Below are 13,528 nucleotides of genomic sequence, written 5' to 3'. Positions count from 1 at the left end.
TTACTGCTACAATTTCACAACCCTTCTGGTAAAGAATAGTAAAGAAGTATCTAGAAAATCTGTACAAAAAATAAAAGGGTATGCACGGTACATTCAATATCTGTTACTGAGGTACTAGAAAGGTGTTCCCTTGACACCAGGGCAACAGCGTTAAAGAGTTACTCCTAGGGACTATTCCTTTGGAAAGACAACAGCTTGTTATCATAACAGGGCGAGGGAACATACAAACACACACACACACATACACGCACGCATGCACGCACGTGGACACACACACAAGCATGCGCGCACGCACGCACACACACACACGCGCGCACGCACACACACACACACACCACTGTCATTAATAAAGCCAGCATGCAAGAACACTGTCCCCTTGCTCCTACAGGGAATCTAATCTCTACTGTCCCCTCACACTTCAAGGAATTTGTGGATGCACACTGGTTCATGAGCAGATGTGTAGGGTCGGTTATGACAGTGGGAGAAGAGTGCAGAGTGGGTGGGTGGGTGCTTGGTGGTGGTGGTGGTGGTGAGGGGGTGGGGGGGTGGGGTACAGTGAGGCAATAACAATAAGGCGGTAGTCGATCCCCGGTCACCCATCCTGTGTTCTGAATGTCGGCAGTGTGTGATCATGTTCTTCTTCACTAAAACTAACCTGTAACCGTCCATCTGTTTGACTGACATGAGCTGCATGCAGCTCTGAGTGGTCAGACAGTGCCCTCTGCTGGTGAGGTCCCTGGCATGCTGCTGTTTTTCCAGCAAGAAAAAGCTGCTGTGTTTGATACTGTATGGGCCCAATGTGCAGAGACCTCACACGCAGCACCCTGGCTGCTGGCATGAGATAGAAATTCACACCTAGGTGCTCTCTGATATGATGCGCTAAGCTATTATGTCATGACAGAAAAATCCATGGGGGACAAAACATGTGTAAATACAGGGATGACTGTACCCGATCTGGACAATCACAGCGGTAAAATGTGACATAAGATTTTGGCTGTCACTCCATCAAGGTTGCTTAAGTGTGAGCTGAGTAGATAAAATATATTTTGACAGTCTGTAATAGCTCCACACTGACAGCATTAAGGATCCCTCTGCTGAACAAAATGATGACAGTGCCGGGGGGTGGGGGGACGAAGGGCAAAATTGGACTGAGGGGTAGCTAGATGCCTGGTGGGGAGGACAGGATTTACTGTTTGTGATTCTGTCTGGTTTACTTTCCCCCATCACAACAAAGGTGAAGGGGGAGAGAGAGAAAAAAAGAAAAGAAAAAGAAGAGAGCAGTAACATGAGCCATTAATGTACAAAGGGGGGCTTCAAACTTTCTGCCTCTGTGCCTCTACTGGTCAGAGGAGGACTGCAGGAGGCAGCAGACTGTAAAGCCTCGTGTCAGAAATGCTATTTTTTCTTTACAAAACAAACAAACATTAACACCTAGAACCACAACAGATCAACTTTCCATTAAAACAACGGCCAACTAAGGAAATAAACCAATCCAATCATTGAATCCTTGAGAACAGAGTTATTGCTGACGTTGTGGGGGAGTGAAGGGAGGAGGGGATGGCATGTGGGTGGGTGAGATGCAGACTTGGATGGAGGGATGGGTGTGTGTTCTGGAGGGATGTGGGTGGGATGTGGGGTAGCTGTGGATAGGTCACTCCTGGGCTGGTTATGTGATCTGAGAAACAAGACTGTGTAGATCCACGTCAGGTCAAACTGGTGCTGCCGATGTACTGGAGGGTCGGGCTGTGTCTGATGCTGGGAAGTGGGGGTGGGGGGTGGTTTCCAGAGGTGACGGAATGTACTGGCGGCGGCAGGGGGGGCTATTGGTCGGAGGGGATGTCTCTGTCGGCTTCAGCCTTAGTGGGCTGCCCCGGAGAGGGGGCATGGGGGGGGTGAGAGACGGGGGCGATACCATGCGCCAGGGTTCCTGAAACCAGGCTTTCAACCCCTGCGCCAGCTCCTGGGAGACCCCCTGCTGCTGCAACATTGATCAGGCCTGGAGGAAATCTAAAACACAGGCAGAAAAAGCCCAAGAATCATATGACAGCTGATTCTTACTGCCTCCAGATCCATGTTCAGCCTCATGACCCTCACCTGTAAGTGGCTCCATTAAGTTCTGGGTGAACAGTGGCTGCCTCCATGCTGGGCCACTGAGAGGCTGCCATCAGGTATTCCTTATTCACACAGTTCTTCAGACTGTCAGGGATACGCCCTACAGCAGGAACAACAGACCATTACAACCTCATCGAGATGGAAAAACAGAGTTCATGCTACTGACAGCATCCTGTTTTTTGACAACATGTTCAAGTTTAATATTATTTTCGAATATAAAATGATAAATAACGGCGTGTGGAGTGTGTGTGTCATATATATAAAAAGGTCATTGGTTTGCTGGTTTCAGCTTCTCAAATGCCAAGATTTGATGCTTTTCAAAGTGTGTGTCTTACCAGTGATGGCACGCCGAACCTCCCTGGCTGCCTCCTCGCGAGCCTCCACAGAGGCCTGCTCACTGTACCAGGATGTGTGCGGGGTACAGATTAGGTTGGGGGCATCCTTCAGAGGGCCTGTTGAAAAACTGTTAAGAAGGGGAAAGGTTGTTACAGAGAGGAGTGATGCGATTGTGTTGTCATGCACATCTGTGGTCGTACATGGGCAAGTGTATTCCAGTGGTAGTGGGTGGGCGATCTGATGATCTTATATCATGGACGATCTTTCTTTGGCATATGATCTACTTTTCAGATGAATCGTAGATCATGTCTTCAATACAATTAATAAGCCAATTGTTAATGGTTAAGCAGCTAGCCTGCTAACTGCAGCCAGTGACGGTAGTTCTTGTTCTGCTCTGCAGCCTCGGCGAGCTTGGCTTGAGGCCCTCGTACCAGTTCTCCACCTGAGCAGAACAAGAACAACCGTCACCAGCTGCAGTCTGGGTCGGTGGAGTTGCAATCCATCTGCTGAGTGAGAGATGTGCCTGCATGCAGGGAAACACAAGATGGGACGAGATGGGACAAGCTGGGACAGCGACTGAACTTTCAAATTTAAATTTACATATAGCATCTCATAATTAAATAACAGCGCTGACCAAACGAATACTCTATATTAACTAAGCAAAAAGTGTGACTGGGTGTGACAATTTGTAAACAGAACACAGCATTGTGGGCAAAGAACAGCGGCAAGTGGACAAACATCCAAAAGAACCATCAAAGCGGCGGAAGGATACATCAGATCACATTCAGATGATCGGAGGAGACGGGAATTTGAACAAATTTGTGAGCTGGGCCTTTGAGTTGAAGTTAGAGGCTTTGTGTCCAGTGAACTACAACTAGTCATGTCATCACAAGTTCAACTAAATCTGTGGGGATATACCTGGGTCATGATCCTACCTAAAAAGATTGTCATATGATCTTTTGGTCAGATTGCCCACCCTACCCAGTAGTGTACCATGGTTACCTGAATGGTTCTGTCTCGTGGACGTCCAGGGCAGCCCCTCGTATCCGGCCCTCTTTCAGGGCCTGAGCCAATGCTTTCTCGTCAACCAGACCCCCTCTCGATGTGTTCACCAGGAAGGCTCCCTGACGCATCTGTATCAAGAGTTAGAAAAAGTATGATTAAACTATGAGGAGCAGACTAAGTCCAAAAAGGCTGACATTTTCAATCTGCCACAAAATACCAACAGTAAACACTGACATCATATGGGACACATATATTCAACTTTTATTCTTCCAATCTATAATACAGACTGCCCTAGAATATAGAGGCAATGTTTGATTCAGGCCAAGGTGCCTACACTATTATAATTGTACTCAAACATTGTCGGCCAAATGCATGAATCAGGATTTTAAGCTGCATATAAAAACTGAATGCCAATTCTTGGTGGCAGCCTCCCACAATGAACTGCAAATGATATCAACCAGTTGGTCTAATAGATGGTTCAGGGTTCCGCATATTAGGCTTGACAGGCTGCATAACTAACTTTTACATCCCATTAATCTATTAAAGAAAAGGATGGGCTCACATTGGGACAGGACCCAATGTGCTAAAGCAGCAATTTACTTAACATGGTAATGTAGCTAAACCTCAGAGCGAGCAAACAACTTTTTGCTCCACATACAGCAAGAGGGAAAAAATAAGTCAGAACCAGATGCACAGAAGGAAGGAAAAAACTGATTTGATAAGAAATTCAAAATGACTGATACGAATGAATGACATTATGAATGATGAATAAATCCAGATACAGTTCATTTTAATAAAATTGAGGACCACTCCACTAATGCATCACAGTGTTCAGAGAAATCTGATGAAATGGTTCAATCTTATTTAAGATGATCCAGTAGCAACATACAGGCAGGCTTTTTATTTACAGTATTTCAACCAAGCTAACATAAGTGCACCATAATTAGATGTTGCTTTTTTCCCAAACAAAAATCCAAAATGCCTGCTGATGAGAAAGCAATCATAAGACAAATTTTGTGTTGTGCATATTCGGATTGTATCCTACACACCTGTTTGATGGTGAAGTCATTGATGAGGTGGTGGTTGTGCTCGTTGAGGCTGCAGTGCAGGGATACACAGTCCGAGTGGATGAGCAGGTCCTGCAGGGTGGCCATGCGCTGCAGGCCTAGTGAACGCTCCACGCCATCGGGCAGGTAGGGGTCATAGAAGATCACGCCAAAACCAAAGGCCTTGGCCCGCAGAGCCACTGCTTGGCCAACACGCCCTGCAAGACAAAGAGAAATGGTAAGGTTATTAACAGCCACTGAGGTGCCCCTGTTGGAACCAAAATAGAAATCATAAATACCAAACAGGTCCTACAGCATACTGTTTGTCTGACCATCAACTGTCAGCTTGGATTAAACCAGCGGTTCTCAGGTCACTGCAGGGGGTTGTGAACGACCAGGGAAAAAAATTTAGAATGAAACTAAGTTGAATAAGTATGACTGATGTATGAAAAATTTGCTGATGATATCCTGCTGACTTTTATTTCACTAAAATTCAACATGGATACATGGAACATTAGTTGTTTCCCCTATTATTGATAGAGTTAGGAATAAATTTTGTAGGGTGGGTGTGTGTGAATCTTTTTCGACTTCTGAGGGGGGGCATGCAGAAAAAGTTTGAGAACCACTGGATTAATCAGATCCTCTAATGCATTTCAGCACAAAATGAATTATGTTGAATTATAACTCAATGAGACAAATACAATCTTGGATTAAAGGCACTACTGGAATATGAAGCAATAATGCTCTTTAACTAATCTAGCCACCCCTGCCCACGCCTTTCACTCACCCAGGCCAATAATGCCCAGGGTCTCGCCCCGGATACGAGCAGCACCGCCTGCCACCTCCCTGATCTGCTCCACACTAGAGGCACGGGTTCCCTCCCTGAGGGCCTGGTGCATCCAGGTGACTCGTCTGTACAGGTTGAGGATCAGACATAGCGAAGTGTCGGCTGTCTCCTCCACCGAGGCTGCTGGCACATTACAGACAGCAATGCCTGCGTGGAGGGGCGAAAACGAGGAGGAAAAAGATGAGCATTAAAGACAACAGCACCTGTCATGAGGAGTACTGTGAATAACTTCGAGTGCTGTTCTGGGTTAGCTCACCTAGTTCAGCAGCTGCTTTGATGTCAACGTTGTCAAAGCCTGAGCCAATCCTGACAATTACGCGTAGGCCTTTAAACTTTTCCAAGTCATCTCTGGATAGAGTGATGGTGTGGTACAGCAGAGCGGCCACTGCCTCATTTAGCACCTACAAAGGACAAATGCATTTGAATAATCCGAATGTTCATCACAGTAAAATGCACTAAACATTCAAATATTACGCCACTTCAACAAGGGACATGCAATCATGTCACTTGGAAAGAAGGGACCAAGCTTGACTAAATATTAGTTATTAATTGGCAGGCTGTCGGTAGCAACAGTTATGCTGGACAAGAAGAGGGCAACGTATTTTTGGGTACAGTGAAGATGTGGATTACTTTCAAACTACAGGATGAATCAAAAAAATTTTTTTGCTCTCATGGATAGTGATAACAGTGTGGTTATGTGCATACCTTCTCATGTATCTCTTGTGTGGACTGGGCATCGCAGAAGGCCACTGTGGCCACATCTTTGAGGATGGGCATTTCCACAGTGCAGTCCCGCCCGTCCAGCAGGGCTACCAGGGGCCGCGGATGCATTGGCCCGTTCAGGATGGGGGGTCGGATACCTGAGACCAGAAGGAAGAAACAAGTGTTTGTTGTTACATGTGAGTAATAAATAAAAGTGGTTAAATATTTAATGACCATTACAAATCAAGGAAAAAAAATGCTAAAAATAAAAGTCCCCGAACCACATTAAAAGCAAATTAACACTTAAAGCTTTATGTTACAGGTTTTCATCTCATTCTTACTGCAATTATTGATGACACTTAGTGTACACAGCTACCAGCCACTTGTATTTCAGAACCACTAAAGTTAAACTGGAGGTTAGTGACTCAACAGTCTGCGTTTCCCATGGACTACCTGACAAGATGCAAGTCATCATACCCTCACACAAAATCCCCCACCACACATGACTAAAGTTAACAGGGCTAACTGCCACACTGCTTAGACAATAATAACTCAAGCTTTTATGACTCTTTTTCCATCAGCACCCTAAGGAAACTACCAGGATGTGTGGGTGTATGTCCCACAGAAGTGATGTGTTCTTTGGTTACAAAAGTAATGTGTAACTAAATCTGTAATAGGGCATGGAGAGTGTCCAGCATCCAGGCCTATTTGGTATTGAACTCCAGCTCTGTTTAGTAGTGCGTGGAACCAATATACACCATCAAGTCTTCATCAATCCACATCTGTTACACTTAGATCTTTAGACTCCTCATATGGTGAAGGTTAGAATCTGGTTAATGAAGCAGAGCACTTTTGATGAAGTGTTAATTCTGGGAACTTGACCTGCCTACTGTATGAGCAGAGCACACACGGGGGGGGGGGGGGGGGGGGGGGGGGGGGGGGGGGGGGGGGGGAGCGGGGGGGGGGGGGGAGGGGGGGGGGCTGGGACAGGAGGGGGAGAGGTGATGGAGTGTGGCGGCTGGGGGAGGGGTGGAGAAAACTGAGGGGTCTCAGAAAGGAGGTGGTGGGGGTTCATGAGGGGGTCTGAGTCATGACCTAAATTCTCCCGTCTGGAAGAGTCCCTCCTTCCTATTTCTCTGGTTCACCCCCTTTCTTCAGACACACACAGATAACACACACACACACACACACACACACACACACACACACACACACACCTTTCTGGCAAGAATCTGTGCATTTGGCCCATGTGGCACCATGGCCATTTACCATTCGGCCAACAAAAGTCAATAACAAATCAATGCAAGAAATAAATGCCACATCTCTGCCAGCGCATTAGTGTGAAATGAGGGGAAATTAAATAAATTAACACTAATGGTTTTGTTAGTGTTGCTCTTTACACCTCTCTCCCTATTTCTTCTCAGCAGTTCTTAGCTTGGACTAACCCCACACATGCACCAGTACACACTATCTTGTCCCTGCTGTGTGACAGGTGTGTGTGTGTCTCCCGGGGTGGGGGAGTGTGTCTAGCTGGAACATTTACTTGGACAGAGGGCAGGAGGTAATGGTGAGACTGCAGAGGAGGGAAGGGAGCTGGTAGCCGAAGGTGGAAAACAAATATTTGTGAACACTTCCTCTGACGTCTGAGCATTTCCCAAAGCATGCATTAAATGTACACAGCCAAAAACACCAAGGAAAACATGCAGCCTGGTACTCTTATAAAAAATTTACAATTTACTAAGCTAGGTTTAGCAGTGTGATTCACATTCATTGCAAATGGCTCAAGAATGCTAACAGGCTTACTGCAACACACTGAAAGCATAAAGAGACTCTTACTATGTAGAGAAATCAAACGGGGCTCATCACAAAGACGCTCTCTGAAAAAGTAGTTCTAGAAATACACAAGTAGGCCTACACACGGGGTAATCTGAGTAAAGGACACTGGCATACCCGAGGCCTACGAAGCACAAGCATGGCCGCACACACAATACAATTCATTCAGTGATTCATTCATTCCCCCCACCCTCTCTCCCTTTCTTTCCCCTCACTCCCTCCTCCTCTCTCCCTCTGGCGCAGTTGGAGGAGTAAGAGGTGAGGGGGGAGGGGCAGCGAACGATGATAATGCAGCAAGCAGCAGCCGTACTCCACCCAGACACAGCTAGGCACACACACACTTGGTTATTCAGTTCCTTCTCAACGGCTGCGGCAACACAAATACGCGCTGAACACAAAAAGGGAAACTGCACACACATAGCTGCACCACACCCAATTCTTAGACCCCCCCCCATAGTTCACAAATTTCAAAAACACATGCCAAATAGAAAACACATGAGCACCGGGCCTAACCTTGCATTATGAAGTCTGTCAGCCTGTCTTCCTCTCTCTCTCTCTCTCTCTCTCTCCCTCTCTCGCCTTGCTCTCCCTCTATCGCTCTTTTTTTTCTCCCTCTCTCTGTCAGCCTGCTCTTGGCTGGCTGGATCCCAGCTGTCATCCACGCCCAGTCCCTCCCCCATGAGCAGCCTCCAATCATATGCAGCTCCATTGAGGGCCAGCCAACCAGCACTAACCTCATTAGCATAGCCGAAGCTGAGGCCGAGGGCGGTTTGGGCTGTTGTCATTTTTTAAAGAGACAGCTGGCCCATTTCCCTGCCCCACGACCCTTCACCTTGTCCTCTCCCTTTCACCCGTCTCCTGAGACGCTCCCAGACTGTTCCCTCCATTTTAGTGCACCATTATGTGTGATCTCCATCATCTACACTCTACTCCAGCTCAAAATACTGTCTCCTCTAGAAGTCTTCTATGTAGTGGCCATGACTGCATATGCTTGCAGCAACATAAAAAGTTTACTTGTTATCCTCAATATGAAAGACACTGCAAAGTTTCCATATGTACACTCCATGCACATCAATTTAACTAAAAATAAGAAAAATAAAAAACAGCAATCTCCTCCACACTGAGAGGAAGTAAGAAACACAAAGCGGGTCACTTAACTACCTAAGGTGACTAACACCAGTCAAGTGTGTTAACCAATAGCATTTCATTACCATAAAACAAACAATATTTCACCAAAACCACAAAGTTCCTGGAGCAGTGAGAAAATACATCAAAAGCAGCTATTAAAGAGCAGAATTATGCAAAATATGCATAAATGCATAATAGGGTAATTCCATACCAAATTACCCAGGACCTCCCATTTCATGTCATGGATTTTCTCCAAAAAATTCCATTTCATGGCACCTTGCAAAATCCTAAAGCTCTACTCCAAATTATTTTTTAGATTGCATTCATGAAGTTTGGCCCTCAGAGCAAAGATTTCATAATTTTTGTGATTCTTTGTGTGTGTATTGTAAGCCTCACACATTGCTTATTTTAAAAATGGATTGAGTTGAAATTTGTACTGAACATCCAAGAAACACTATGGATAATTTGCAACATGTATTTAGGTACATAGTTATTTTTGAAAGTTTTACAGTAATCAAAAATAATAAAATAACATTTTTTTTACCCTTTTCTAAAATTAATATCTCCACTAGTTTTCACTTTCTAAAAATCAAATTTTGATTCTGTGTGGTATCAATATACTTCTATCACATCTCAAAGTTATGTGGTCCTACATAAAAAACTGAGCGCCATACAGCTTAAGAGCTAAAACTCTGGCCTGTTAAGATATTATTGCAAGGATTGTTATAATTTCCTTAAAACCTTTTCATGGAAAAGTGCTAATATTCATTGCAGCTATATAAAACATTTAAAGATGTTATATGACTCCGTCATGTAAGAATTTGCATTCTCCGCAGTTGGATTTGTCTCTTTTATATCAATTTCTGTTCCATCAGTGGATTCTGAGTCCTTCATCAAGGAGGGCATGGGGTACCACTTCTGCAAGCTAAAGGAATCACAAAACTCTTTCTGGAGAAAGCTATATTTCCCAAAAAAGTACCTCAGGTAATGCAACCAAACTGTGGCATCATCTGTCAAGTCAAACATCTACTTCTCAACTTCAACAGTTCCTTCCCAACTCAGCCAAACTCAAAAGCACAACTTTTCCATTAGTGTAAGTTGTCTTGTGACAGTTGGCTTCTTCCTCTAGGCTTTTTCCATGGTCTCACTATCACACGGAACTCCTTAATGATGAGATTAATTTTGATTTCACTTGTTTATATATTTGGGTATGTTGCAATCCATTTTTAATTAATCTGTCCAAACCTGTTTCAGGTGGAATTAGCCCAGACTTGCTTTATTGTTTTCTAATGCTACTAGCCCATGATGTAAGAAATTAGTTCAGAAGAGTCTGAAACTGCAAAATAATGTGTGTTCTGAACTAAGGAACTAAGATTAATATTTTGTCCCAACATGCAAAGAGGTGACATCGTTTAGTAAGTGACAAACAACACCATTACAATTTGTAACTTGCAAACAAAGAACCTTTAAGTCCACATAGTAAAAATATCTACCTATGCTATTTTCAAATCATTTTTAAATTAGATAAATGAGTAATATAACATTTTTAAATTCTTATATATCAGCAATGAATATTAGCACTGTTCCAGGAAATTAAAATATTCGTTCTTGGGATAGAGAGCAAATATTTCTTAAAAAGGGGATTTTGTTTTTAAAGCTCCAATGTTATATTTACTTATGCAGGACCAAATAACTTCTAGATGTGATAAAACTATATTAATACTACACAGAATCTAAATTTGGTTCCAAAATAATGAAAACTAGAAGAGATATTAATTTTTAAAATTCAAGTCTTCATTCTAGCAATAAAAAAAAAAAGTTTTATTAATTTGATTACTAATGTAAAACATTCATTATCTTTAGGTTTTCATGTTCAGTAGAAATTTCAACTAAAAATAAGATGCTGGTGAGTCTTACAATACACACACAAAGAATCGCAAAAATTATTTAAAAAAAATTTAGCTCCAAGGTCCAAACTTAAAAAATTCATAAGAAAACTATTTGGAGCAGAGCTACAGCATTTTCAAAGGCCCATGAATTTAACAAAAGTTTTTAGATGATTTTTTTCCCGAGAATATCCATGACATAAACTTGTTCTTCATGAAATTCTGAATTCTGGGTGGATTGGCATGAATGACCCAATAAACAACTGTCAGTATCTGATTTCAGAGAATGCGCAAACTTTTATCAATTTTCTAGTTTAATTAAGTCATGATATATACTTTGCAATCAGGTATGAAAGATTATCTTTCATTAGTACAAGGCTATGACTTATATAGTTATGATGGCCTGTGTAGAATACAATAAAGTTTTAATTTAAAAGTTTAAGTTTACATCAAAGTAACAAAATATACCTCCCACATATTTACTTTTACTTGGTATGAGTATTTATGAACTCTCACCCTCACAAATGCGGTCAAGTCTCTGCCGCTTGACCTGTTTGTGTTTGTCCATCAGCGCCATAGACCAAGCAGTCTGAACCTGGGACAGAGAAGAACAGATCCAAGTGCTATGGGGCCCCTTTAATGATGTCCACTTAGATTCACCTGCACACAAATACGAAAAGTCAGTCAAGAAAAAACATTAACTACCTGAATGACTTCATGTTCTCATGAATAGTGAACTGTAGAAAAATACAAATTGGGCACTGGACAATGAATTTAGTGTTAAAATTAGCATTGAACAATTGTTTTGTATTTCGGCAGCTGGTCTCCACAGCTTACCTGGCATGAAAATGTAGTACATTCATGTGTAACAATTAAAACAATGAAAAGGGTTATTTGAAAAGTTCAGGCTGAACAGTAACCATTCACTCACCACTGGAAAAAAACTAAGTTCGTCAAATTAAAAGCAGAGAAATTCGTGATAGTGGGCTATTTCTATAGTAGCAAACTGTAGACAGAAACTCACCTGGAGAACAATGTTCGTTATGCCAATGATTGACAACTTAGTTTACACTGTAAACAAAGAAGAGGTATACTAGCTTCAGATATGATAGTGTCATTCAGTTAGAATCACTGCACTCCATGTTATCAATACTGGCAAAGCTTTCATACACAATAAAATGTACTGTTATGTGCATCTCCCGATGATAAACTTGTTTGATTAAAGTAATTTTAGCGTTCAAAACTGGCTGGTACTCAAGTCACTTTACTCTTACAGTTCACTAGTTTTATCTTGTCAACCTGTTAAGGGTCCTGGCTGATTATGGTTTCCAACTTAGCGGTCAACTTTACTTTAGCTTGTAAAAACAACACTACTCGTACACACAGTTAACGTTATACGTATGGGTGTCTAACTTTAACGGTAACTTCACGATGCAACATCACAGAGCCTCTCGTTAGCTGCCAAGTTACCGTTAACTAGCTAGCTAACCCTTTTCTCAGCTACCGAGAATACCCGGGACTCTTAAAATGAATGGTGGACATTTATCTGTTCCATGCAAATACTACACTTATTTAATTCATGTTAGGTGACAAACCTTCCACAATTAGTCTGTTCGTTCTGAGGTAGTTCAGATAACATTAACTTCTGAATCGCGACCCAGGCTAACGCTAACTAAATACATAGCATGGCAGCTAACTAGCCGATGTTGGCTAGCTAATCCAAACACAAACATTTGAGGACTTTAAGTGGCTAACATTTTAATGTAACAACAAATTCTTGCTAACTCTCGAACATACACAGTATTGAATGTTAATTATCAGCCACTAACTTTGAAGTGTGTCAAAATAACGCATCTCCATAGCTACACATATTAGGCGTTTGCAGCGTTGCTAACGTTAGCTAGCCAGAGCCGTTAACTAGCGTGCCGCTGAGTGTGTGGGAAAGATGCAGGCGGAGGGGGAGCCCATTTCGTCCGATTTGTTATCAGCGAGTGGCGCTACAATGTGAAATATCTGATCCAGAAGCTGAAAAAATGAATTAATTCTACAGGGAAAGGTGAATCACCCACATTACTGAATTCAAGCAATACTACTTTGAAACCCAGTGACCGAATCTTGCAAAAATTGTCAATTATTTACCCCGAAAAAACTCTTTCAAGAGTGCTGAGACAGTGTGCGTGCGTCGGTGGTGTTCCCTCTCTCCCGATCGCCATGAAATTAGACAAAAGAGGAAGTGGCTTGCTGTTGGGGGGGTCAGACGGTCTGTGAAAAATCATCGTTGGCCTGGAAGGAGCGCCCTCACCTTCCACGGCTGACCAAGACATGCAAGACTCCTCAGCAGCTACAAGACTGCTTATGCAATTACCAAAAAAACTTTTCCAGTGTACTTAACTTTATCCGCATTTGAATAATTTCAAAGATCCAACGATTCATTAATTTTTCAGTTTTACATAGATTTAATTCAGGTTAATAATGTTGGTGTGAAATGTTTTTCCTCTAATATAAAAATTAGCTATCTATGCACAAATAGCTGCTGCTAAAGTAAAAATGAAATTAATATTTTACATTTCGAAGCAAAATCTGTATTATACTTCAATCAGCCGCTAGAGGTCACACAGTAATCTGATAATCAT

General features: G+C 42.7%; 1 protein-coding gene across 3 annotated transcripts; it reads right to left on the bottom strand.

Moving 5' to 3' along the window:
- Nucleotides 1–551: 551 nt before the first annotated feature.
- LOC111226453 (C-terminal-binding protein 1-like) lies at nt 552–13,094 on the bottom strand. 3 transcript variants are annotated; one of them, XM_022751614.1, is made up of 11 exons: nt 13,035–13,091; nt 11,920–11,966; nt 11,412–11,555; nt 6,052–6,206; nt 5,603–5,747; nt 5,287–5,493; nt 4,503–4,717; nt 3,451–3,581; nt 2,448–2,575; nt 2,095–2,212; nt 552–2,007 (listed from the first exon to the last, which is right to left on the bottom strand). In XM_022751614.1, exons 3-11 carry the CDS (start codon nt 11,470–11,472, stop codon nt 1,821–1,823), a joined length of 1,347 nt encoding a protein of 448 aa, XP_022607335.1. In that variant the 5' UTR covers nt 11,473–11,555; nt 11,920–11,966; nt 13,035–13,091; the 3' UTR covers nt 552–1,820. The 3 variants fall into 3 exon arrangements, with proteins under 3 accessions (XP_022607335.1, XP_022607336.1, XP_022607337.1); XM_022751615.1 differs by lacking the exon at nt 13,035–13,091 and adding an exon at nt 12,725–13,000; XM_022751616.1 differs by lacking the exon at nt 11,920–11,966 and having other exon boundaries at nt 13,035–13,094.
- Nucleotides 13,095–13,528: the final 434 nt, after the last annotated feature.

Source organism: Seriola dumerili, unplaced genomic scaffold (assembly GCF_002260705.1).
Source record: "Seriola dumerili isolate Sdu_G_001 unplaced genomic scaffold, Sdu_1.0 BDQW01000160.1, whole genome shotgun sequence".
Classification (NCBI taxonomy): Eukaryota; Metazoa; Chordata; class Actinopteri; order Carangiformes; family Carangidae; genus Seriola; species Seriola dumerili.
Note: the sequence above shows the minus strand (reverse complement) of the source record. Positions and strands in the feature narration are given on the sequence as shown.

What these genes read in the sequence shown, in the direction of transcription:
- LOC111226453 (XM_022751616.1), bottom strand. Translation starts at nt 11,472, where the DNA reads ATGGCGCTGATGGACAAACACAAACAGGTCAAGCGGCAGAGACTTGAC. An exon ending in CACAAGAGATACATGAGAAG is followed by an intron (nt 5,748 to 6,051) that starts GTATGCACATAA and finishes TGTCCTTTGTAG; the next exon opens with GTGCTAAATGAGGCAGTGGC. An exon ending in CACGAGACAGAACCATTCAG is followed by an intron (nt 2,576 to 3,450) that starts GTAACCATGGTA and finishes CCTTCTTAACAG; the next exon opens with TTTTTCAACAGGCCCTCTGA.